General features: G+C 43.3%; 2 protein-coding genes across 2 annotated transcripts in view; both read left to right on the plus strand.

Moving 5' to 3' along the window:
• The first annotated feature begins 5,071 nt into the window (after positions 1-5,071).
• LOC115766987 lies at positions 5,072-5,419 on the plus strand. The gene has a single exon (XM_030711086.1). The coding sequence runs from the start codon at positions 5,072-5,074 to the stop codon at positions 5,417-5,419; it is 348 nt and encodes a 115-aa protein (XP_030566946.1).
• Positions 5,420-17,364: 11,945 nt separating this feature from the next.
• LOC115766986 overlaps positions 17,365-27,476 on the plus strand; it is a 56,170-nt gene continuing 46,058 nt past the window's right edge. Inside the window, exon 1 of the mRNA XM_030711085.1 lies at positions 17,365-17,772. The gene's annotated coding sequence lies outside the window, so the exon portion shown is untranslated. The remainder of the gene's footprint in view (positions 17,773-27,476) is intronic.

The raw sequence follows: 27,476 nt of genomic DNA on the forward strand, positions 1-27,476 counted from the left end.
CGGAGATTCACATCTTGGAGCAGCGCTCACTGGTCTTTCTTTTTGGCTCCCCGGGTGCTGGCAGTTTTTTGCCTCAGTTCTCAGTTCTTCAGCTGCTTCGGTTGCAGGGCCAAGCCAGTCGCTTGCTCATTTCAAACTTTTGACACAGAAACTAATTTTGGCAAGCGGGTGCTGCCAAGCGAGCAGAAGCAGGAGCAGCATCTATTGGCTTCTGGTTCCTGGCTCCTGGCTCCTGGCTGTTGGCTGCTGGCTCCTGGTTGCTGTTGCTTTCCGGGTTTTTGCCGTCTTCTGTGCATTTAGTGGCTTTTCATTCTTTTGCTGATTGCAATATTTCATTGCCTTTGCGGTTCGTGTGTTGCATACTTTCGAGCGTCGCTGAGGTTTGCCTTAATTAATTGCCCCCCAAACCCGCCAAACCCCCAAATGCGCAGCTGCACTTCCCATTTCCTCAGTTCTTGGTTTTTCCTTCAGCCTTTCCTTTCACGCTTCCCTCCTCTCTCTCTCTTCCAATCGCAATTGTCACCGGGCAGCTGCATTTTTCGCATGCCGCCTGCATTTTAAAGTGCTTCGGCATCGAATGGCACTTTAATTGCAATTTGATTTGATTTACGTCGCCTTGATGGCGGTCTCCTTTACACACATACCCCGCCCCCTTCCCCTCCCAGACCCCCTCTAATAGTTTGTGCAATTAACGCCCAGCTGGAAAAGCTCGCGGGGCCTTGGGCCTAACAATGTATCTGAAGCGCAAGGCTGTCAAATCAACTTGTCGGACTCTGCATATCAAATTTACTGATTTACGGCATTTTGATTATGTGTTAAGTGTGTGTGCTTGTGTGTGTTGTGTATATTACCCGTTATGTTGTGCCCAGCAGTTGGCTAATTGCAACTGACAGCTGGGCAAAGAGTTCAGAGTCGGGAGCATGCCCTGATATGTGGGCAGATGATATAACAAACGAGCCAAATGCCTTAATGCGAACCAGCCTAAAGACTATAAAAGATACTTGAAAATTGTTTTTTCCCATAAACAAATCAAATGATTTTCCTGCTCTTTCACTTGGCCAAAGGTTAAATGCCACACTTAAAAATAAATGTACAATCCTAAAAGCTACAAGCTCACAAATTGATACACATTTAAAATCCATATGAGCTTATTGTGTTGTCATATTGTTTTCAAATGGCAACATTGAGATAAAGTTTTAAATACCCTGTATTCATTGATAAATTGCTGGCAAGGGGTATACTGTGTGCGAATGTGATTAATTCGGAAAAGAAGGCGGAGACTTTGAGAGCAAGAGAATTGAAATATAAATTGAATTTCATTACATCCAAAACTGTAAAATAACGCAGGGGTCAAGCATTCATTTCTTGTATATAAACATATTTTAAAAATATATTTTTACAGGCCGAAAGTTTCATAAAGATTCAATAATAAAACAAAAGTTTAATAAAGAATGAAGGCTGGGCAAGAAATTATTTTTAAGCATGCATATTTCCTGAGGCTCTTCTTAACTAAATACAGGGTGTCTCCTAGTCGAGCAACGTCCATTCTGACTTCTTTTCAAGCTGCACTTTCCACCTATACGAATTCACACAGAATGTTTTAATTTCGTTCAGCTCTCAACAAACTCTCAATCTGTTAAGCACACACAGATACACACACACACACACACACACACACACACACACACACACACACACACACACACACACACACACACACACACACACACACACACACACACACACACACACACACACACACACACACACACACACACACGGACATACACAGGCACACACACTTACACGCATACGTAAGGCAAATCCAAACAATTTTCTTTGAAATTAAGCCATTAAACGAGACCAAAAGGCAAAGCGTATGAAAATTCAAGGATGTGAAAATTCTGTTTGCAATCATATTTAACCCCCTCCCCCTTTTCCTTCCCTAACAACTGCCGATTGCCCGCAAGTGGGCGTGGCATGTGCACAACTTATGCATTAAGCTGCCATAATCAAAGCCGGCCCCTACCCCCTGTCCCCCCTCCTATCGACCGAGCATATGGCGTGTGAGAGATTGTGTTTTAAAAATGCAATTATTGAAAATGTTATTATGCTATCAGAGGCAGAGGGTCTGTCGAGTGGGGCGGTGGGGCGGGGCAGCTGCATCGAACGTTGACCAAAACGAGCGCAAATTTCCACAAAATTGCAACAATAAAAATTAGCAATTGAGATGCGCATCTTTCAAAGTCAATTTACAGCTGAAGCGCGCTGCTAGCGTGGCCAAAATATGCAGTAAAAACTAGGAAAAGGAAAATTAAATGCTGCTTCACATGCTGCTAAAATTTCACTCATGCCGTTAATAATGCAAATGAAAATGGCAATGGAAATGCCGAATGCCAAATGCCGAATACGAATGCTAATGGAAATGGAAATGGGAGATGCGAGCTGGTAAATGGCAGATGTACAAGCAAATGAAGCAATGGGCTAAAGAGCTGATTTCATTTCATTTGCAATTTAACTTACTTTTATTTGTATGCTCGCTGCAAACGCTTCGCGCTGGATTTTTTTGCATGCCCTTGCCGAGAGGCTATTATGATATTGCCGTGAAATATGTGAGACGTGAGTGAAAAGACATCTTTGACCCCATTAAGTATATGTGCATATTTACCCTTAGGCAGGCAGAGTCGTCTGTCTGCTGCAATGTAAACTTATCTCTCGGATGAAGCTTTGCCTGGCTGAGCCAATATATATCATATAGCTGCCATAGATACCATCCATGTATTTAGTTCTTATATGAGTTCTTATATAAGGGAGCAAAGTTCTTATGCCAAACTAGGAAGTTTCCAGCTTCAATTTGCTTTCGCGTTTTTTTAATAAAATACATCTAATACATCAAGACTGATCCTTTATATAATATTGCTCGAAAACAATAGCCCGTAAATTAAGTTTCTCCATAAAAAGGAAAAAACAGATTATAGTCTTTTTAACCAATTATTGTGGGTTCAAGGTATTAAAACATCTACTGTAGGTTCAGTTCATGATTTGAACTAACTTTCTGCCCTTAGATTTGATACATGAAGGGTTTTTTCAAGAGTCTTGAATTCTGGTTTCGGTTTGTCATATATACATACAACTTTTCGGAAACAATTCAAATTTAATTTAGAATGCTTTGATACTGGAAATATTGCACGCTCTGCATATTTTCATAGACCAGATGCGTAAGAATTCTCTAACCAAAATTGGCAACTACCATAGATATGGTTAGATGCAAGGTTCGAGCCCAGTTAAGAATATTATGGAGCTGAGTCCACCTTTAAGGTTTCTTATTTTATGTCAAAATTAATTTGTTGTTACTTAAATTTAAACATAATTGAACTCTTTTTATCTCCAATATATTTCGATTCTCATTTAGAATCGTCATCAGCTGTGAAGCTTTGTAACAACTCTCGACTTGGTTCGATTCGGTTCGACTGTGTTTTGGTTAACTGATTTTCTGTTCGTATTCAAATCTTGAACTCAAACCGGTTCGAGTCTTCCCAGCCTTCTCTGGCAAAGTGTGCACAAAAGTCTGCTAGAGCATTTGATGCTCGGCCTTTTGCAGATGCGTTTTCCGCCTTGTTTTTGTTTCTTTGCCGTGCTCAAATTTCTGCAATTACCGTTGCATCGCGGGGGGTTTTTCGGGGCTATGTTGCCAGCAATTGCATTTTCAATATTTTCAGCAGCGGCAACATCATCATTTTTTGTACGTCTTTTTTTTATGTCCAGATTCTTGTGCACTACATCTATAAATTTTTAACTACAAGCTCTTGAATGCAATTACTTTTCAATCTTTTTTGCCCTGCGCACAGTCTCAGACGCTAGCACAGACACTGTTCTGGGTGTGTGTGTGTGTGTGTGTGTGTGTGTGTGTGTAGTTGAACGCGAAAATTGCTTATTTCAACATTAAAGTTGGCAAAGTTCGCCACGTTTCGTTTCGTTAGATTTAAAAAGCAAAAGTTTGCCATAATTTTTGCCAGAGGTCTATCACTTTCTTGTCCTGCTTCTTCACTTTTATTTTTCCAACTTCTTACTTTTTGCCACTTTTAGTTCGTATTTATTTTGTGTGCAAAAGTAGGTTGAACTTTGTTTTATTTGATCTAGAAATTGACATGATTGTCTTATGCAAAAAGAAAGAGACGAGAAGAGCGAAAATAAAGTAAATATGAAAAACATAAAAAAACCGAAATGAAAAACTTGCCTTGAAATATACGCGACACTTTTCATTCATCTGTTTTCCCAGACAGCCAGACAGTTATAAAAGTTTGCCTTTTGATTTAAGAGCGAAAACTGAAAGCCAGCTAAGAATTGCATATAAATCGCAAGGATTACAGAGCTTGGCAAGAGTCAAGCTTCGGTTTGGGCATAAAAAAGCTAATATTTTGCCGGAATTGAAATGATTGTCAATTTCAGAGCTGGGCGAGCTGATCATTAATGAAGATTTCTCGCGGCAGCTGCAACGGGCCAAGAAGAACTAATCCTGGCAGGCTTTGCTGCTTACCCCTTTGCGGCCTGCCGCAGAACATGCAACTGCTTGTCGTGCTGCGTCCTTACAGCTGCTTGGAAAATTGAACTGGCACGCAGAGGTCTAATCTTTTTATAGGCCAGGCGATTTTTTTTAAGAGTAGCTGTCCGTAGCTGTCAGCCGGATTAGCGATCGGATTAAGAATGAACATGTTTGCAAAATATGTGAAACTTTATGGCTCGCAAGCAGATTAAGAATGAATCGTTTTTTATTGCGGCACAAGTCAAAATGCAACACACACGAACAGGTAGAACTCGACTAGGTAGCCTGTGCCGTGACCCAAAAAGAAACAAAAAAAAGGAAGGACTAAAGTTCGGACAGGTACGTGGCATGTCGTGCTGTCGACTGCATAAAAAGCAAGTCGAATGCGTTTGCTGACATCAAACCCAAAGCAAACTCTGCTGAGGCAACAACAGCTGGAGCAGCAGCGGCAGCAACTCTCCTCGATCCTGGTCAATAACTAAATTGAGAGCAATCAAATCGAAGTGTTGCCACAACTGCAACTGCAACATGCCACGCTACCAGCAACTTGTTAACGAGAGCAACAACAACTCACCGCAACAGCAGCATTCGGAGCAGCCGCCCAGCGTTGGCTATCATCTGTACTTGTATCGGGAACAGCTGGCCCGGCGCAAGGTGGAGTATATGCGTCTGTCGAAGGCCAAGTACTTCATTACCGAAACGCTGCTGGCCAAGAACTGGCGCAATCTGAAAGGCTGCAGCGCGGACGACCTGAAGACGGTCAACAATCAGATTGTGTTCAAGCACAAGCTACGGCATCAGATACATCGTTTGCGCAAGCTACAAAATCTGGGCATTCGCAATGCCAATCCGCACATGGAGAGCACCGAGCTGTGAGACAGTTTCCCATTTCCCATTCCCTCTTGTCGCACAGCCCCTCGGCTATGACCCGAGCATAGCGTCAGGCGGCAATGTGTGGCATCGAGCTCCCAGTGGCGGGCATGTTAAGCTAATTCCTAGTTTTAGTTTGTAATCGATTTGAGGCTGTTTTATGTTGGCCTTATTACTAAGGCTAAGTTAAAGTCATGCCGCAGAGCTGTTAAGAATTAAATAACTATTTAAAAGCTCACAAATGTCTCGTCTATATATTTTGGCTTAAATAAACCCGACATAGCTGACCGCCACGCCAACCGCACGAACCACTCGAACCACTCTCGCAGCATTTGTCAATGCAAACCTCCAACCTCCGCTGAGGCCATTTGCGGTGGCAACTAATTGAGTTCCCCCAACGTTTTGACATCTGTCAAATGAAAGTCGCAAAACTGCCAAGAAATGTCAAGTGAACTTGTGCTCTACCCAGCCAACCTCCCCCCGCCCAGCTGCCAGCTTGACACTTAATTTATGCACAATTCGTGTGCTTTGAACTCTTGCATCAATTGCAAATGTGTTTCAATCAGACTTATGACTCGCCAGAATTGTGAAAAATTGCAAAAGGGCGTTCGACATTAAAGTGGGCGTGTCACATATTGAAATGTTGCACAGTGGGGGACTCTTATTAAATACAAATTTATAATTTTAAATTATTAAAATTAATTTCAAACCTTTTTAAGCGTACTGAACATTTGAAAGAATTAAGAGTTAAGTCGAAGTTTTATTTAATAATAAATAAATAAGTTTAAAAATAGATTTAGTTGATCAGCTCAGGTTCTATCTATTCTGTTGTAAAGTCCCTCTTGCCCCTTTAAAAGCCTAAACTTATTGAGAATTACAAGCGTAAAGCAAGAAATATGCAAAGCAAACAACATTCACGTTTTCTTTACAGTGCAGCCTTTTGTCTATCAATTAATCGAGTTAAAATTTAAAAACAATTTTGGTATATTTTTTTTTGCAATACATTTTTAAACACTGTAAAATTGATTTTAATTTGTAGGACAACGTTTTTTTTTTTTGTTCTTTTTTCTTTCTACCGCGTGGCTGCAATTTAATTGCCCATCATTTTGGCAAAGTGCTTAACGCTTAACTTAACACCAGCATAATTATTTTCAGTTGAACAATATTAATAAATACCTGCCACACTCACACCATAGCACACGCACACACACACACATAAAAGTGTGTAAATATGCGTGGGCAGTAAGTCAATTTTATTATTGGAATGGCCAGCGATACAAAGGTCAAACACGAAGGCAATTATATATATATATATATGTGTGTATGTAGCAAAAGCATTTTAATTGTCAATGCACACGCACACACACATAGACACACACACACACACACACACACGCCCAGCTGTAGTCACATATGCCTGCAATTATCGCAATTTGCAAAACACTCAAAAGTATGCTATGAGAATGTTGCGCACATTAAATTTTCCACACAATCAATTTCTTGTGCCACATCCCACATGCAAACGCCGTCTGACAGACGCGCTGAAGGACATATGTTAATTTCTACAAAATATATTTATTTATGCAATCACACGCATACGCACACACACACACACACACTACACTCATGCACACACACATACAGGCATCGGCTTAATCGTCCAAACTTCCTGCTGTCAATTGTGATGCATATGAAGCCCTGTTTTGTGCCCAAGTTTTTTCAAGTGTAAGCAATCGCATTTGCTATATGAAGCAAGCGCTTCTTAAATGCTGCCCGCGTGAATATTACTCGGCTTTGCGCGGCTCAATTATTTGATATTGAATTAAAAACAAAGCTTTCATTCATTTTTGTCGCCTGAATGGGGTTTTCCAATGAGCCCAAATTTGAAATGAGGAATTTACTTTGAAGGCAATCAACTGGAAAATTTTCCCAAACAATCTGAAGCCCACCTCTTTGCGCCCTCTTCTGGGGATTTATACAAAGCTGTCACAATTTCCATCAACTTTCCAGCCCTGCAGGGGGTGAGCTGTAAGAATTGGACTACACGATCATCAATCAGTCAATCAGTTCATCAGTCCGTCTATCAGTCAGTCAGCTTATAGATTATACTTTGTTTCGAGTTTAAGCCTTGGACCATGAACGGCATAGTTTTCAACTTGGCAGCTCACGGCTCTTGTAAACTTACAGCGACAGCTGCGCCCTTGCTAGAAGAGTCGATTAGTGCGCTTCATTATGAACATCATTTTCATTATGTTTATTACGAGTAGCTACCCCGCCCGCAGGCGGGCAACCGCTCGCCCCGTTCGCCACACTTTGGGCGCGTCCTTGCCGAGCGGTTTCAAGTTAATGCAATAAATAAAATTTCAACTGCACCGCCGGGCATGTTTAGCCGCATGAAAAGCGACAGTAAGCCCTGCCTGCATAAGAAGTTGCCTGTTTATCTTAGCCGGGCCTGCCTTTTGTTTGCCAGCCCGTCCTGTCCTCTGTTGTCCTGTCCCGTCTGTTCACGGCTCGGTCCCTGACCCGTTTCTTTGGCTACCGACCTGACTGTTTTCTTGCTTTCAGAAAAAATACAAATAAAAGCGAGTGTCCGACTATAAGATACCCAGCGCTTTCCTCCCTTTACCCCACACTGTGGAACATGTTGTATTTTCGAGTATATTCTGCGCTTAAAATCCGATCTATAAATTGTTCAGCTTGTGGCAGTCTCATCGACTTGATAATATATCTATTATCGATGAATTAGAGCTTAGTCATAAACAGGACTCTCGAGTTTCGAGATTCGTGAGAGGTGTGCAATCATTTGAAATATATCTAGACCTTTTTGCTAATAAATAAGATATGCAAGTAAAGTCGCACAATCTATATGCTCTATTGTTTTAGGTTAAGGCTTCCTTCTGCCTGTAACATGATTTTGCGCGAACCTATTATACCCTTCATAACCAGTCTCCATATAGGTTCCGGGCATAAAAAGAAGCAAACTTGTGACCCACCATCCAAGAGGCCCTCCCCTCCTGCAACCAGGCAGAACGCCTGTTTGGTTAGCGCAGTTGCTTAGCTGCTTGCTTGGCTGGCTCAACTTGGGTGGTTTGGCTCGGCCGACAGCTCTAATGAGTTTACAAAAAGTTTTGGTTTAACTGTGCGCAGGGGGACGGGAGGGGAGGGGGTGTCTAAGACTGAGCCCAACTGTTGGCTGCCCAGCATGTTATACAAATTGCAGGCTCCTCGCCCGCCCTGGCAAAAGCTGTCATCAACGTGTCCAGGCTGAGACTCAGTCATCTATTTGTTTAACCCATGCCCATTTGCGGATTAAGTCGCATTGTACCTGTTTACCATGCAACTAGACCAACAGGCGACTATGCGACTATATATCTAGCGAAACTTTTCACATTTATGTGCAGCCAGAATATGCATTTTAATTAGTTTAGCAAAGTTGCCGCTTTTCTCAGACTTGCTCGTCCCAGTCCCAGTCCCTGTCCCTGTTCCAGGCTCAGCCTCAGCCTCAGTCTGGTTAATTACACAAATTTAATGGCTGCTGCTGCTGTTGCTGCTGTTGCTGCTGCTCTTGTTGCTGTTGCAGCATTTGTCACAGCTCTTTAATGTGTGTTGCTCTCAAAGTTTTGCATGCCTACGAGCTGCACCCGCCGCAAAACTTGTTAACATTTCACAAAGCAGCAAATTCAATTAGTTTAGTTGTAGACAAGTACACGAACAAGAACAAGAACAATTGCAATCGGATGCCATTGACCGCTTGATGCTCTGCACACAGTTCAGACAGCTGAATAGGAATCTTTTTGTTTAGACTGTGTGACCCAAGGCAGTAGCTCTCAAACTGTGACGTTGGAAAATATAGATTATCGCAGTGTGCAGCAGTTAATTGGCCAGAAATTTTGCCTATAACATGCCTGGCGGGGTATATAAACAGATCACGCTTTGTCTAATCGACAAAATTTGAGTTCTTGAATATACTACAAAAACATAAATTGCATTCATGCAGGCAGGCACACACAACTAATATGCTCTTTTTCCATTTGTTAACAGCGCATTAAATGCGCTTTCTCTCTCTCTCACATTCGCTCAATGTGTTGCTCTATCTATATCTCTCCCACTCTCCATCTCCCTCTCCATCTCCCTCTCTCTCTTTCTCTTTTTCAGCTGCTGTGCATTTAAGTAAATTACTTAAAGTTCCTGCTGCTGCAGTTGGTCCATTGCGATAAATCTCTGTCGCCTGGGCTCGCAATTTACTTAACAATTTTCATCTAAGCGCATAAATTAATATGTCCAAACATAAATCTGTCGACTGTTTGTGGGCGTCCAGTGGCAACATTTGCCAACAGACACTTGATGTAACATGCAGCAGCAACAACAGCCTGACGACAGCAACAAAAAAAGGCAACTTAATTCATTAGAATTTTCAATAAATTAATTTCAATATATATTAAGTGCAGTTCCCCGCTCAGCGAACTCGTCACAGTCTGCTCAGTCTGTCAGTTTGTCAGTCTGCCAGCTCTTGTGGCACTTCATCTTCATCTCAACCGCAGTTCGGGTCCTTTAGCAGGCGGCAGCTTCCTGCCATGTTGCACACGTCTGTGGCGCCACTTTAAGCAGCTGCTGCACATGGAATTATAGAAGAATCCCCACCCGGCTGGCCGCATCCCTCAACTTGCTTAGCCTGAGCCGTGTTTAGCTGTCTGCGAATTGGGCGCTCCAAAGCGGTGATTATGTCGTCTCCACGCCTCTATGCTTCACCCTTAGCGCGGATGCGCTCATTGCTCAGCCAATTTTTCTTGCTGGCATCAGTTGAATAAATTAAGATGCTCTGTAAAGCAGCTAAATGAAATTGTTTATTCCCACACCCTATATCCACTGCAAGTGGGTGTATATATATATCCTGTCTGTCTGCCCACTGTCTATAAGCTCAGCTTAAGAGGACATATTCGCTCGAGACACCGAATATCTAATAAAAACTCTTGCATGCCAGATGAAAAACCAGTTAAATAGTCGACAACAGTTCGCATCTTTTGTCACGAAATCGATAAATATCGATCTGCAGACTTTGTCTTTTGAGCACATCTTGCAGATTATAAGAACTAGAGACGTCAGAGTTAGTAAGCCCTTTCTTGTCTGATATTCATAGATCCAATTTATTTCATATTCTTGTCCTACTCCCCTCGTTTGCCCTTAAAGCTTTCTAATACATACACGTTCGTGTACTGAGTATCTGCCCATCGAGCAGCCTTGACTTAAACATTTTTACTTGTTTTACAGCTGCAGCACGGCTCGTATACTTGATGTGTCTTTAGTTAGCCTTGATCTGTGAGTCGCCCAACCCCGCCTTCCCTTACCCCCTTATACACCCCTCTGCTCAGCTTGGTTGTTAGCTCATTAGGTTGCCGCTGGTTTTTAAGCGGCTTATTGTATGAGCTGCAGCTACAACCGCAACTACTTAGTTTAGCTAGCTGCATATGCTGCATATTGCGGGCGGGTGTATGTCTGTGTGTGTGTGTGTGTGTGTGTGTGTGTGTACCGCAGCTCTAATTGCATTTTAAATGCTGCAAGTATGTTTCTAGTTGAGGGTGAGGCGATTCGGCAGTAGCGATGAGCGCAGTCCTTGGCCAAGAAACTGACACGACGGACTCGTGCCTCGAAGTTTCGAAATCGCGCAATAAAAGCACGATAAAAAGCTAGCCCAGACTTGAAGAATATCAGAATATTGCAGCTAATCTTAGCTGCAGCTCTTACTCAAAGTGAAATATGAGGCCGAGCACGGGTTTTGTTGGAAGTACATATTTCGTGCTCGTGCCGAGCCGGGCCAAGGCCCATCTCTAGCTTTGAGCTCTATTAATTGACAAATGATACTCGGCATTTGTATTCAACTTTAACCTGCTGCCACTTAATTAGCTGCGGCTGCGACAACGCCAAAGCTTCGTAACTGGCATTTGCTTTAGCCACTGCGGCATTGCGTTAACTACTTTTTTATACGACCATCAATCTGCGGCCAAGTTTTCTGTGTGGGTGGCAATAACAACAACAACAACAACAACAATAGCAGAACGGATAGCTTTTTCCCACCTAATTTTTTGTAGTGAACTTTTGTGCGAAGAGTCAAGCTGGAAAATATATTGAAAAATGCAGTAGTTTTTCCCCAGCTTGGCCAAAAAGTTTCCTTTCCAATGCCTTTGCCTTCGCCTTTGCCTTTGCCTAAACTGACGTAAATTTATAATGACAAATTGCATTTGGCGCAAGAACAGAAGAAAAAAAAAGAAAATGAAAATCCAACCTGAGGAAATGGAAAATGTGCAACTCTCTCGTTGGTAGCTGCAGCCAATTGAGCGTGAAAAATTATGAAGCACTCAAAGAAAAACGACTCTCAACTTGGCCCGAAAGACAATCGCAGTGTCGCTTAATTATGGGCTGAATGTCATTCTGAGCAGTTTGTTGGTTCGGCTGCGGCGATAAATCCGCTTAAATACAAATTTATTCGCTATGCAAATACCGTACGTACGTGTAATTTAACAGTTGCCAGCGATTACAGTTATGTATAGCCAGGTAATTCAACAAGATTAAACACAATTAGTTGGCCAACTAAACCCACCCACCGCCTGCCACTCCCCTGCTGCAATTAGTGTAATTAAAGGCAGTTCATCAGCGTATTAGAGTATTATAGAACCAAATCACAATTGGGGCTAAGATGCACGCTTCACTTGCCCAGCTTAGCACTCGAGTTGTATTCCAGCTATTTAACCAATGCACCACACACACACACACACACAGTTATTTGCTTTCTGGCCACAATCCGGAGCAGAGCCTCTCAACCACACAATATATCCGACTGGACCAGCTTCAAGCAAAGTGGCTCAAATTTCACTCAAACATTTTGTTGTTCAGCTGCTCTTATGCCCTTCCATTGGGGTATTTTAGCTCGGGCAGGCTTTATGTAAAGCATCAAGGCAGACAACTCCTATGTATAATCATGAACAAATGCCTGATCAGGTGAAGAAGCTAGGTTCATATAGCTTTAACCAGCTGCTTGTCCGCTTGTTTAATGTTTTCTATTAATTTTGTTGTAGGCAGTAACAGATCGGATCACTAGCTATATAGCACTATATACCCTATAATAACTTTAGCTATAAGCTGCCTTTTTATATGATTTTTGTATAAGCATAAAGATGTAAGATATGAGACTAAGATTTAGACATTGCGAGCTTTAGCATTCTCCTGGAATATTTGGCAACCCGTTACAAATCGAACTTCTGAACTCTTATGGTTTCTTTAGGTATATTTAAACAAATCCGTTCTTACAATATTTTTCTGAATATATGTTAAAATGTCTGTATCTAAATGGGTTGGAAAGGTGTTTTATCTGCGGCTAAGCAAAGTAGGCTCATTTCAAAAAGTATCATTCATTCTAAAAGTGTCGAAGGAGTAAGAGTTCAGACCTTCAAGAAAAGAGAATATACATATACATTTCTGTAGCCAAATTTGCTGTAAGAGTGGCTGATCTTCGGCTAAGGCAAATAAACTGTTTACAATTTGTTGTTGTTGCTGCTGTGTTTGGGCCGCCGACGGCGTTGGGTCATGGCAACATTTTGCCCAAATGGGCGTCACGCGATAAAGCAAAAAATGACACGTTTTTAATTTTACTTCACACCTACACAAAAGCAACAACAACAACAACGACAACTTGGCAACAACAAGGAGCAGCCATGTAATCAAAACTGCAACAGAGCAACAGTCACAGCAACAACAACAACAATAAACAACAACTGGCAACTGGCGAGTGGCGAGTGGCAACAATGCCGTGGGTGCCAACTATAAGAACGCAATGGCAGGCGAGCAAGAGAAAAATTAGATTTATCACGAGTGGTTGCCGGAAAAATTGTCAACATTTATCAACATTTTTCAGCGCCGCGCGGCGACATGTTTCGCCCAGCAGCAGCACCTCAAGAAAAAGAACAACAGCAACAACAGCAACAATTGCAGCGGTAACTAAGCCAAAGTATGCCAGCGTCTGGCCAGGGCACATGGCTGCTATAGCTGCCGTGTCCGGTGTGCCAAGTCCAAGTCAGCTGCCGGAGATGAAGACGGAGTCGGAGACAGGAGCTGGAGATGGAGGTGAAGACGGAAGACCGGGACGCAGAGGAGGCCTTTGTGCGGTTGCGTTTGGCGCATTTTGATTAATATCCGCAAGCGTGGAGCGGCACGCAGGAAGCGTTGCTGAGCTGCTAAACAACAACAACTAAGCGAAAAAGTACAACAACTAGGAGAACAACAAGAACAACTGGGAGAACAACTTGGCGCGGGCGCGAGTGAACTGTAAGCCGCTTGCAAAGATTTTGTGGGCAGTCGCTTGATTGTGAAAAGTGGTCACGATGACGACCAAAAATTCACTCGCCAAAAATGAAAACAAAGTTGAAACGAACAACAACAACAACAACAACAATAACTTACATTTTTCCGCCCCACGCGACAGTTTCCACCATTTTCCCGCTCGTCTCGCACAGCGATTCGACCCTCGTACAGTGGCCAACCGAGTGGCCTGAGATGAGTGCGGTTTTATATGCTGCTGACTGCTTTATTTGATTTCGAATATTTTCTTTGCAGCTTGTGTGAAAATTGTAAAAAATTACTTGCGATTTGTGGGGCACTTCTTGTCTACTTAGGGGCCAAATTGAGTTTTCACCTTGATTGGATACAATACGCTCAGCAGCTGCAGCAACAGCGGCAGCAACAAGCAGGCAATTAATATAAGTGAGCAACAAGTCATGAGTGCTATAGTTAAAGTAGCTCGCTTGAAAATACCCTGCTCATGACTAAAAGAAAACATGTAACTCTTCAAGAGAAATGAGAGCACGAAGTTGTATATTCCTGATATATACAAATGATAAATGCAAATTCGTGATACAGTACTAAGTCAAAAGAGCCCGACTTGCAGATATCCTGCTCATGCCAAAAAGAGAATATATATGACTTCAAGAGCAATGTGAGCAAGAGGTTGCATATTCCTGATATATACAAATGATAAATACAAATTCGTGATACAGCAGTTATTCAGGAACGTTCGACTGGTACATATCCTGCTCATGACAATAATCAAAGTAACAACTCTTCTAGAGAAATGTTAGCATATTTCTGATATACTAGAAAGACATATACAAATTCCAGATACATGCAAATATTGATGAATGTGCTGTGAAATGAATTTGTTGTCTATGGGATAACTGCTAGTCGGGCACTTTTGGTGTATAAAAAAAAATATATTTCCAAAGTGTGGGCTACTCTGTATTCATGGTGCCTCTAAAGCTAATAAGCTCAAAGCTCAATAATTTAAGCGTCATTTCAAGAAGGAAATTTGACAGCTCAGAAGCTTTTAGAAAAAAAGCCAATTGTCGTCAAAAACTGGTTAAGTTTTCACCGAGCTATGGGAGGTGGGAAATTTTGAACCATGTCCATATACGAATCCTAAAGGTTACATTTTTAACTCTACTCACTCTCTGTATATAGATGTATCTTCTTCTTTTGACCTACAATATACCCTGTAAAAGATGCCTTTCAACATTTGTCAACAGACTAAGCACAGCCTGGCTGGTCGTCTCATTAAATTACTCAAAATATTAATGCAGCTGCTGCCCAGCGGACCGAGACGAGAGCAGAGACAGGAGGCAGCCCCCTGCTCTGGGCACCGCCTTCGTCTGGTGCACATATAATCGCATTTTCAACTTTTTCAATAATAAACTTTTCTAAACGGATTTCCCGCTGGACGTTGCGCTTTAATCATTTTCTGTCATATTCCTTTGCAGGCAACAGTTGATAACCAGGCAGCCGACGCGTCCAAGCTACATCAAAGCCATTAATTCAAATTGGGGATTATGAGCGCAACAGCAACAGCAGCAGCAACAGCAACAACTAGTGAAAGGTGAACTTTGAGTAAACCGAAAGTTAAACCATTTAATGCCCACTCTCCCGCCCTCTCCCTTTGCAGCACCGCACGCCGATGTATGACAAATCAAAGAAAACCTGGAGTCAACGGCTCAAAATTAGCAGCGATAGCAAAAACGCTTCTCTAGCCACGGTCGGCGGCATGCAGACCCTGCAGCTGTTGCACATGCAGCAGCAGCAGCAGCAGCAACAACAACATCTCCAGCAGCAGCAGCAGCAGCTCCAATATCATCCCCAGCATTCGCATCCGCCTCGTCATCTGCAGCATCTGGGCTATCCACCGCCTGCCGCACCGCCGCCCGGCTATGAGTTTGTGCCCAGCGCTTTGTCGCGCTCCATGAAGTATGCCGAGCCCTGGATCTATGGCACGGTGCGTGGTATACCCGCACGCCCCGCTGCCGCCTACGCCGGTTATGGGCATCCGCATGCGGCGGCCATCTTCGCCAGCGATGGGGAGCCAGGGGGCGGCGGCGGGGCGTTGGCAATTGTGATCTGTTCGTGCCCGGAGTATCTGAACGGGACGAAACGTGATGTGAAGAAGGCGAGCGTGTGTAAGAAGTGCAAAGGTTCCCGCCTGCCCCTGGCCACCATCAGCGGGGGCGGCACGGTGCGGCTGCCACAACTGGCAGCTGCTGCTGCCGCCTCCGGCCGGCGACCCATGGCGGCAACAATGCGCGTGGTGAGCGCCACGAAGCGCTCACGTCCCACGATTCTGGATCCGCAAAAGGATCCCTATGACCTGATGCGACGCACACGTCTGCTGTCGCCGGAGCCCAGCGCCGAGCCACCGCCCGCCAGCTCAAAGGACGCCAAGTCACGTAGCCGCGACGCAGCTGCCACAGCGACTGCCAATGCAACTGCCACGCCCAAGGCCGCCGCAGTCGGAGGCATGCAGCGCGGACGCACCAGAACGCGTGCGCCGCTGCCACCGCCGGCGCCAGATCCCGCCGACTGCTGGCTAATGGAGGACAATGAGGCGCTGTTGCAGTGCAGCGGACTGGTGGGCAGCACGCGTCGCTCCATCTTGCGCTGCAATGTCAATCCCTACGAACTGATCTCAGTCGAAAGCCAAGCCAAGACCAAAAACTTGCCCAACAACGATGACTTTGATGTGGCCGATGCCCAGCTAAACGAGGATGAGCAGCAGTTGCAGCGGGAACAGCAGCGGGAACGGGAACAGCGCAAGTTCTACAGCAACAATGTGGCTGCGATTGCGGGTCAGCGCATTAGCCTGGGCGAAAAGCCAAGCGATTCGCCTGCCGAGCGTCTACTGATTGCCGCCGAGTCGCCGTCGCCACCGGCAACAGGAACAGCCGCAACAGCTAACAATCCAAGGCGTCCGCCGCGCAACAAGAAGTCGGAAGAGTTGCCAAATCTAACGCTGGAGGCAGCAGCTTCCAGCACAGCAACAACTCCTGTGGCTGCGCCTGATGATTTGCCGTCCAGCCACGTGCTCACTGCCACGCCTACAAGCACGCCCGGCATCAAGTCCATACTGAAACGTCCGTCTACGCTGGAGCTGACTGTGCCCGTGCCTGCGCCTCCGCTTGGGCTGACATCTGACAATGCTGCCACAACGCCTGCAACGGCGCCTCTACTGACGCCCTCGGGCAAGTCACAGTTCTATATACCAACGCCCACGGGCACGCACACGCCCACATCGGCGTCGAGCACACGCAAAAAAGTGCAATTTATGGTCGAGGATAAAATCATAGCCACGACCACGGATGCAGCAGCAGCAACGGCGACAACGACAACTGATGACAGCGAAAATTCTGTTGCTGTTGCTGCGGCGGCGGCGGCGGCGGCAACTGCTGCTGCTGCTGCTGCTGCAGATGATGATGATGAGACAACAGCAACAACAGCAACAACAGCAGCAAACTATGAGTACTACAATCGCAAGCGCAACGCAGCCGCACAGCAGGCGACAGCAACACAGCAGCAGCAACAGCAGCAACAACAACCAGCACAGCAGCAACATGAAACACAACAGCAACAACAACTGACATTGTCAGCGCTTGAATCTGACGTTGATGATGAGCATAACTTTACAGCTTCCGCTGAGCCAACAACTGCAGCGCTGGCCACGCACATTACGCCGGATAGTTTGCATTATGAAGATGTGCTGCCGCCTGTGCATCAAATATTTGACAATAGTTGTAGCAACAGCAACAGCAACAGCAGCAGCAGCCAGTCGACTGATGCTAGCCAAGTAGCTGAAATTTTGCCAAACTCAACAAATGCTCCTGCTGGCTCCAAATTATTATTGTCGGCGTCGAGTCCGAGGCATGCTGGGTCAACAGCAGCAGCAACAGCCGCAGCAGCAGCAACATCCCCAACAGCAACAGCAACAACAACTCTTACAACAGCAGCAACATCACCGCATGTCACTGCAAATGTTGTCAGCGCTTTAGCAGCGGGTAAGTACAAAACCAACCCCAGCCCCTCACCGTCCTCTCTACCCCCTGCTGCCCCCTCTACACACTAGTTAGAGCAGCGGCAACTTTTGCCTTTTGTTAGCTTTTAATTATGAGCAAAAATTTGCGCGCTGCATCTGTAAAAGAATGCAATGTGAGCAGTTTTTTGTGTGCGCGCGCAACGGCAAAGCGGGCATATGAACTATGTCAAGGCTTAGGACAAGATGTCAAGGCAAAAAAAGAAAAAAAAAGAAAAAACTATGCGTAATCAAAACTCAGTTACCCGATTGTAGATTATTTGAGCAGCAGAGTCTACCATTTGTAAGGTTTTACTATAGCCACAACAATGTTTAGTCGCCGCGAGACCTCGAGACAAGTCGTATCGGGAATGCTATACAATATCAATTTTTTTTGACTCTAGTGTAAATTCAGTTAATTATTATTTTTACTATTTTGATTTGCATACTATTCGAAATAGCGCTATTATTAGACTTACACTAAGACAATTTCAGAGCCAAGCCTGCGATTCGAACCGATCTCCTGCTTGAATCTAGAATTTCGTACTCGAATCAAGAAGAACTGATTTGTAAACCCTGATCACAGTTTGAAATTCTTATTTCAAGTACGACTTAAGTAAGAAAAAACTTGAATCAAGCTGTGTTTGTTACGCTTTTCAACCTTAACAACGAAATAGTATTGTAGCAAGTTTTTTAATAACTCTCAAAATAAGACTAAAACAACCTCAATTTAAGCCACCAATGCTTAAATTATCCTGAAATAAGACCAATATAATCTTAAAATGAGTCCAATATGTCTTCAATACAATCCTAGTTTGGGCGAACGCTTGGTAATTCCCTCAATTTGTTTTGCTTTGCAACTAAATTCAAGAGTTTTTATATTATCAGCTTTTATTCTTCTTGATATTTTTGGTGCTTGAACTACTTAAAATAACTTTTTTGTAATTGATTCAAGATTCTAAGACCTTTTAGACCAAGAATTTTTAGCTCGAATCGGGCTGAAAACCTTACGATGTTTTTTAGGCCTAGAAACAAGTACAAAAAGTCTCGCCATTTTTGCCGCTGTGTAACTCAATTTTTGCCTGCTTGTCTTACAGTTTTTCGTGTGTACCTTTCATTATGTTTCGCTTAGCTGAGGTACTTTTACTTTCCCTTTCCCAGGGCCTTCCTTTCACTGAGTGTCATTCTTTGGCCCTGTTCGTTTTCGTGCTCGTCTATCGTCTGTCCACATTTGCCGCACTGTTTATTTTTGACTAAAAACGTTGCAATTGTTTGTTAATTGCTCATCAGCATGCTCTCTCTCCCTCCCTCTCTCTCTCTTTCGCTGCATTAGAGTGTGGCAGACATTACGTATACGCCAAGTAACCGCCACTTCATACATTAAACAAATTTCTAACAACTATGAAATAGTTAAGCAAACAATTGCAACAGCCACACATACTTATACACGCACACACACACACACACACACACACACACACACACACACACACACACACACACAGAGATGCAGTCGGGCAATTGAAATGGCGACATTTGAATGAAAGTCGACGTTGACATTGGCGCACCTGCTGCAAGTTCAGAGGGTTAACACTATAATCAGGCACAGGGCCAGGGCAAATCCACAGCCAGAGCGCCCCCACCCCTCTCTCACCCCTCACCCCTCTCACACACACGCACACACTCGCCAGGCACGTAGCTCCGCGGCAAACACACACACACACACATACAACTGGCGAGGTGCAGGCAAAGTCAACTTGACATTTGCACCCGCAAATGGCAAACCGACTGCGATAACTCCAAACTATATATATATACTCACAAATATGCAGGCGACGGTCACGTGTGTGCGTGTGCTTGTGTAAGAGGGGGCGTGGCAAATGCTCAACTTCATTCAAAGCAAATTAACAGACGACACAAAAAGCGTTCATTCAATTAAATTTTGACTGCGCCAGCGTCAAACATTGCAAAGAACTTGAGCCGCGTATTGAGCCGGCGCATGAGAATAATCCAGTGTTACACTATCCAACAAATAATTGAATCTCTTTCTACACAGCATAGTTTTGTATGATAGTGTGCACTGTGCAGACAGGCTTGTTAGACATGATATGATCTTGGAATATATACACTTCTATACCGTCATCAGATAGGGGCATTCGATTAATCTATCTTTCTATCATGTTTCTAAAGCAAACAATCAGCAGATACATTTCCCGTACATAGTGTAGGGAAAAGCTAAGAAGAAGCACAGCCATTGCGTAAGGTGAACAGCTTTTGGCCTGGTTTCGTATTTGTATGTACAAAGGGCATTAAAAAATTATGTTTTTAACAAGGTATCAGATTTTTGATGTGCTGCGAGTCTCTAATACAGTCTCTACAGTCCAAGCAAAGCATTGAGCAGTCGATTATGCGAGCTATACAAATTGTACTACAGCTAATGTTAGTTTTGGCCAAGTGCCCGTGTTGTGTTGCACAGTGTTGTGCGGCAATGCCCGGCTATGGCATATCGAATGCGCTGTTATTTCAGCTATGCAGCCGGGAAAGACAATGCCAACACTCGACGCTGGCGAAAGGTGAACCATTTCTTGAGGACGTTGATGATAATGACAATGTTCATGATGATGATGATGATGATGATTATGTCTGCCTATTAGGGGCAACATGGCAGGCACTTTATTCTATGCGAGAAGGTGATAGCCAGAGTGGCCGCGGCGGCGCCCACGTGTCGCCGCTAGACAATTACAAAGTTGCTCCTTTGGGTCGAGTCGAGTCGAGTTGTGTGTGTGTGTGTGTGTGTGCGTGTGTGTGGCACTGACTGCAATTTGTTGCATTGTTTGTCGCCTCGACTGGGGAGCGCATTCTCTGCGCCTTGGCCAAGAGTTAAGCACTTGGAACTTTTCAAACTATTTTTGATTTGATTTTTGCAAATGGCTTACAGTGAAGCCCAGGCACACACGCACGGCCCGCAGTTGATTTATGGGGCACGTGTTGCACTTTGCCGTGGATCGCGCGTCCGCCTCCAAATCAAAGTGAAAGGCATTAAAGTGATACCCGAGTCTGTTCGCTCGCCGGTGAAATTTGCATTTTTTTTTTTGAGCTGTGCCCCACGAATTCGCCAACGCGCACGCCAACATATTTAATGTGCCAGCTGCAGCAATGCCCCCAAAAGCCCCCGACTGCGGCGCATTATTAATATTTCATATTTGTCTTTGATAAGCAGCGTGGGGCGCTGTTCATTTGAATAAGCCCGCAAATTGAAATCAAAGAAACGACCAAGGAAAATAGGGTATAGAAAGCTGCGCCGCTTTTCTACTGCCGACCCATTGCAGGAGTCTCTGTTACAAATTGTTGAAAATCTGTCCAAAAGGTTCGTTTTCAATGGAACTTAACATTTAACGCAGCTTACTTTGTAAAATTTAAACATTTTTATAAAACATTTAAATTTGCAACTTATGCACAAAACTATTTCTGTTAATAATTAGAAGAATTTGGAAAAACATTTACAAAAATTCCCAGCGCGTGCTGTATTATTATACACTTCCGCAGGGTCTTTTGAATATTGTCAAGCTTTTGCGACCTCATATATATATATATATAATTATTTTTAAAGTAATTCAAATATCCTGTGCTTTATACCCATATAAGTCCATAAGCATCTTTTCAAGCTATCCCTGAAACATATAGAATAGACTATCTATTTGACTATATATCTATTAGACTAACCCATTAGACTTTTGCGATCCCATTTACTTCATGTATATATACAATTATATATTTACATTAGTTGTAATATCCTGTAACACATGCTCATATATGTCCATAAAAGTCTGGAACACGGCATAGATAGTTACTTTTACGGCTGACAGACAAATATCAAGTTTTTTTAACTTATATTTAAATTATATAACATGCTCTTTTAATAGCAAGCTTTTGCCTGGCTAAGCACTGAAATATATCAATCAATATTATCAATAAATAATCGATCAACAATAAGAGTGTCAGCGTATTTCATTTTAGACACCTCAATAAAAACTAAAGCCCATTGCTAGTGTTTGATTAAAATTTGTAAATTAATATGTTGAAATTGTCAAAGGCATTTTATATATTAAGTTTTGTTTGTGTTTTACAATTTGGAAATTTAAAAGCTAAATTTTCTTCTTTTTTTTTGCGGAATTTAAAATTTTGCTGCAGATAATAAATGATTGAAAAATGTTCGCTTATTCGTTTGGCCGTGACCAGGAATTTTCTGGCTTGCAAATTGCGCTGCTAATTTTTCTTGTTTGCTCCCAAATGGCATTTTCTTTTTCATTTCAATTTTCATTTTCATTTGCATTAAATGGCATTCGCTTTAAATTTGAGCGCTCGTCAAATGAAGTGTAAATGAAAAATAAGAGAGGCGCGATATAAAGAGATTTTAAATATGACCCGCAAATGTTATTTAAAATGCCAAAAACAGCAGAAATTTCCCTTTCCCTTTCTGGCCCCATTTTCGCCTGCACCTGCCCCTCCATCCCTCCATTATCCAGGGGGGAGGGCACAACAAAGTTAGACTTTGCATTTTACATTCAGCATTCAACATTTTTATGGTTATTTCTCGCTTACGCTCATAACGGAAGTGGAGCCTCATGTCTTCATGTACTTTGCATATTTACACTAATAGAAAATGTGGTTGCCAATTGAAAAAAAAAACAAGTAAGAGGTTCTAGTCAGGAACTCCCAACTAGGGGATACCCTGAACCCTCTTCTTTTAACATTAAATGCATATATATATTCTACTTTTATTTACCAAAATTTCCCAAAAAACAGGATATCGATATCGATTTTTATCGATTGCTTGGAAACGGAGTAAGTTACCGATTAGTCTCTAGCTCTTATAGGTTCTGTGATCCTTGCGTTCATACATACGGACGGACGGACGGACAGACAGACGGACGGACAGACAGACAGACATGGCTAGATCGACTCGGCTATTGATGCTGATCAAGAATATATATACTTTATGGGGTCGGAGATGCTTCCTTCTGCCAGTTACATACATTTGGCTTTCGCACAAATACAATATACCCTTATGCCCATTTTTAATGGGTTCAGGGTATAAAAAGAAAGAACAACAACTACGTGCTTTGCTATTGAATGCGAGCGACTGCAACATACTCTGTTTAGGAATTGAAAATAGGTCGGCGAATCTGGAGAATTATAGACTGTGAGAAGGGCTTGGCTCGATTCTTAAAGAAGCTCCTCATTAACCTATTTGGTTAATAAAGCAGCTTTACCCACACCACTTCGGTTGCCTCCTGCGACCCCCGTATCAAGTCCTATTTAATAGCGGTCCTAGAATCTACTGAATTATAGACTCAAGACTATGTGGAGTGCTTAGATCTAGATTCTTAGATAAGGTTCTCAATAAGCTAACCACTTTATTTGGTTAATCCAGCTTACTTATTGTCTCAGAGCCCTTCGGTTGAATATCGTTATGGAATCCTATTTACAAAAGTCAGAGAACCTCTGGTAGTCCAGCAAGGTGTCTAACAGACCAAGATGTTTGCTGATCTCTCTCGCAAGTCAAAGAAGTTAGACATCTTAGGGGCCTCTCTCCTGACGCAAAGTCTAGGAGGCTCTATTTGCAGAGAGAAGGGAGAACTATGCACGTTCTCTGTGCAATCTCCAGTCGTCACTTGGGCTGGACAAAGAGTTTGTCGCTTGCCAGCTTAGATCTTGGCTCTCACAGTAAGAGAGTTCGATCTCTCTATTAATCATTAGGATTTTTGTCAGCTGTAATGCTTAAGACATATTGACATTCATTTTCCCACATTCATTATTGTTCTTTTGGGAAAATTCCAAATGAGAAGTCTTTTAAGTTATTTCAGATTATGCAAGAACTGCTGACTTGATAATAAATATAACATATCTATAGATAATTTTTCTGTATAGTAATGAAATACATGTCCACCTCATGGAAAGGCCAACAGGGGGAAAAGGCACCTCAGTCTGCGTCGCCTTGAAGGCACACTAAACCCTCTTACTAGCCCAGTCAATCAGAAAATGGCTCACAACCAATATACTCGTTTATCCCCATTGTGAACAGTGTATAACAAGGCGCATGCAAAACTTTGTCATGTCCTTGTTGTTGCCATTGTTGCTGCTGCTGTTGCTGCTGCTCCTGTTTTATGTGCTGCAATAAAAACTGTCGCAAGCGACAGGCCAAGGGCCAGTTTTTACGACTGCGCTGCCGGCGTTGCGGCTGCGGCTGCTGCTGCGGCTGCTGCTGCTGCTGCTGGCTTTGGGGCTAGTTGTCCAATTGCTGCGACAACATTTGCATATGTATGTGTTTGTGTGCGCCCAGCGTCCATTCCTCAAACTTAATATATCCTGTTTCCTGATTTTCATGACGTACTTTGGATTGCCAGAGAGCGCCTGCTCCTGCTGCAGCTGCTCCTGCTGCTGCTGCTGCTCCTGCTCCTACTGTTGACGTAGCTCCGAGTGGGCTCTAGCTTGCCACAGTTTCTAGGACTTCTCACCCTCTCTTTCTCTCTCCGTATCTGTTTATCCTTGCCCCTGCTTGCTGCACTTTTATGTTTGTGCCATTTTCTGCATTTAAGTGCAATTCTATGCAAGAATTTGCCTCTCTAGCCGCCGCCGTCGACATGCATATTTGTGTTAAAGCCAATGCCACGCCCACTGCGCCCCGTAGACGTTGCTGCTGCTGCTGCTGCTGCTGCTTGGTGCAAGTTAATGCCATAAAATGTTCGTTTTACTCGACTAATGCATACAAATGCCTGATGCGCATTTTGCATTACAAAAACCGAACGAGTCGTGTCTCTTGCTCTTGCTCCTGCTTATAAAACATTCATTTGATGCTATTCAAAAATCTTAAGCCATCGAAATATTTTGTCAAGACCAAAGGCAACTACAGAAAAAGCCAAAAAAAAAAAACAAACTGAATTAAATCTTGACATAATATGCCACTTGCCCTGGCCTACAACAAGAAAACAAACAAATCTCTTTTTAGGCGTTTAACTCAAGTGAAGTCTTGAGAGCGAGTCGGACCAAGAGTCGAGTCGAGTCGAGACGACTCGAGCGCTGCAATTTATGGAAAACATATGCAAAAGCCTTGGCAATTAGACGAAGAGGTGCCTGGTAGGGTGAAGAGGCTGCAGGGGGAGGGTGCAAGGCTTGGGAAACGGCCATTTTGTGCAGCACTCGAGACATGCGGCAAGGAAAACTTATTTCTACTTTCACTGCCTGGCATTTCATAATGCGGTTTGAATGGATTTTTTATTTTTTTTGCTTTAATATTTGAAATATTCCCCAAAAGCATAATAACTGCCGTATCAGCTGAATAGCACACTTGTAAAATCAAAGTGTAGCCAAATGTTGCGCTTGCCCACTTGCAAAGGTTGCTGCTTTTTCAGCAGGTAAATCAGGTGCAGGTGCTTGGCTTTTGGCAAAATAAGAAACTGCTTGCACTTTTTCAATAGCTACATTTAAGCTCTGATCATATTATAAGGAAGAAAAGAGAGAGGCGCTGTGCTTAGGGTATTTCCTAGTCGGACTCGCCCGTGTTGTCTTACCTAACATGTTATCTCATACATGCATAAATGCTCCTTGAAACAATTTATTAAACTAAGAATAAAATTCAACAAATTGTTGAGCCTTGTAGTCTTAAATTGCAAAGTGTTCTATGCAAGTGAACCGCACTGTGCCCAGCTATTCTAGCAAGCTGACCTCAAACAGATTCGGGCATTGATGGCAACTGTTGTCGAAGCTATTTATATTTCTCTCTCGAGTTGCTGCACAGCCATCGATTTAGTTGAAAAATAAATTAAATTTCCACACGTGAGAGAGAGAGAGAGAGAGAGACAGGCGGAGAGAAAAACCGCAAAGTTCTCAAATGAAGAAGGAGTTGAAAATGCGAGCGGACAAGGAGAAGACAAATGCACTGGCATTAAGGATGCGCCGCCAGCTGCCAGCTGAGTGCGAGGCTAAAAATATCAAGTGTCATTCTCAATTTCTCGCAGTGCATGTCAAGTGCACAAAGTTGTTGCCATCCAAGTGCTCCTCTTCGACTTGGGCAAAAATCTATCAATATAGTCGCTGGCCTCGTTGTCCTTGTTTGTGTCTGTGTGTGGTCAACCTGGAGCTGAATCTGGGTCCGGTTGTTGCCTTGCCCCGAAAGGTAGCAAAATATTTGGCATAATAATAAAAGAGCTCAATGCAAGACCCGCTCATCCCGCCTAATCCCAAATCCAATGGGCCAATGGGCCAGTTGCAATTTTCTGATTGCTATAACAATTTTTTAAGCGCTTTGTTGTTGTTGTTCTCCTTCTTCTTCTTCTTCTTCTTGTTGTTGTTGTCACAGCATGCAAAAGTTGCTTTTTGTTTTTGGTGCATTTGAAGCGAAAACCAAATGAAATTTGCTGCATCTCTTGAGAATTTTTGCGACAAAGCCACAGCCGATGCCAGCAAATCGAAACCACAAACTTGTCTCCGCCTGCTGCTCCAGCTGCCTGCCTCCCTGCTGCTTCTTCTTGCCTTATGTGTGGATATTTTGCGATGGGCTGACAACAGCAGCAGCAACAGCAGCAACAGCAGCAACAACAGCAACAACAGCTCCTAATGCCACTTGTAATGAAAGCAAAAGCTAAAAGCTGACAAGTAGCAGACTAGGTGATACCCTGATACACAGCTGCGAGCTGAACTTGAAAGAAGAATTCGACTAAATTGAAAATAAACTATGCTTATAGATAAATTTATTCGACCCTTGCAGAGAAAGAGACACACAGAAGGTCATTCACATTTTTTGCAGACAGCAAAATACTTTGTAGGCTTATTCTTTCATCAGGTGTAGCAGCTAAATACTTAGTAGGCTTATTCTCAGCCACAGCATACCCACTTTCATCAGATATACAGGGTATACAGGCAACAGGGCTTAGGGAGCTGGCCAACGGACTGGCACACGATTGTTGTAATGAAACGTAACGAAACAAATCAAAGCATGCGCCACGTGAGTGCCCGAACATGTTCATCTCGATGTGACCAGAGCAAAGTGAGCCTCAGCAGTAGCCCAGCTCTGGTCCAGCAGTGGCTCCAGCAGTGGCCCAGCAGTAGCCCAGGGCCAGTGACCGGACTGTGACCGAACTGTGGCCGACGAGTAGAAATTATAAAACACATTGCCTGCTCGTGTCGTATTCGTCCAAGTGTATAAAATGCTTGCATATTACTTGCTTGCATCCGCTGCTGCTTCTTATTCTTCATCATCTTCTGCTGCCTCTTCTTCTTATTGGGCTTTATTGCGGTTTTTGCCATTGATTGGCCAACTCTGTCGCTGCAGCTGCGTACGTGTTGGGGTTTTCTTCTTTTTTTTGTTTGCTCTCTGCCTGAGGTCACAGGAAGTGACCTCTCCCTGGCGAGACACATGTGAGAAACTTTTAATGCCAAAGCAAAAGTTATTATTGAGAATAGTTTACAGTTAAATCTGTATGCATCAGGAACTTGGAACTGGCCAAGCCAATCGAATTTCCATAGCATAAAGGCAAACATTAGCTGGCAACTAGATAAAAGCAAAAACAAGCTACCAGTTGATTCAGTTCTGATGTTGCTGTCGTTCTGGTAGCTGTCAATCAATCAATCAATCGCACGTAACAACTAAGTTTATGGAGCATTGACAATTGGTTTGAAAAATTTGGCCAA

The sequence above is a fragment of the Drosophila novamexicana genome, unplaced genomic scaffold (assembly GCF_003285875.2).
Source record: "Drosophila novamexicana strain 15010-1031.04,08,12 unplaced genomic scaffold, DnovRS2.1 tig00001292-arrow-arrow-pilon, whole genome shotgun sequence".
Lineage (NCBI taxonomy): Eukaryota > Metazoa > Arthropoda > Insecta > Diptera > Drosophilidae > Drosophila > Drosophila novamexicana.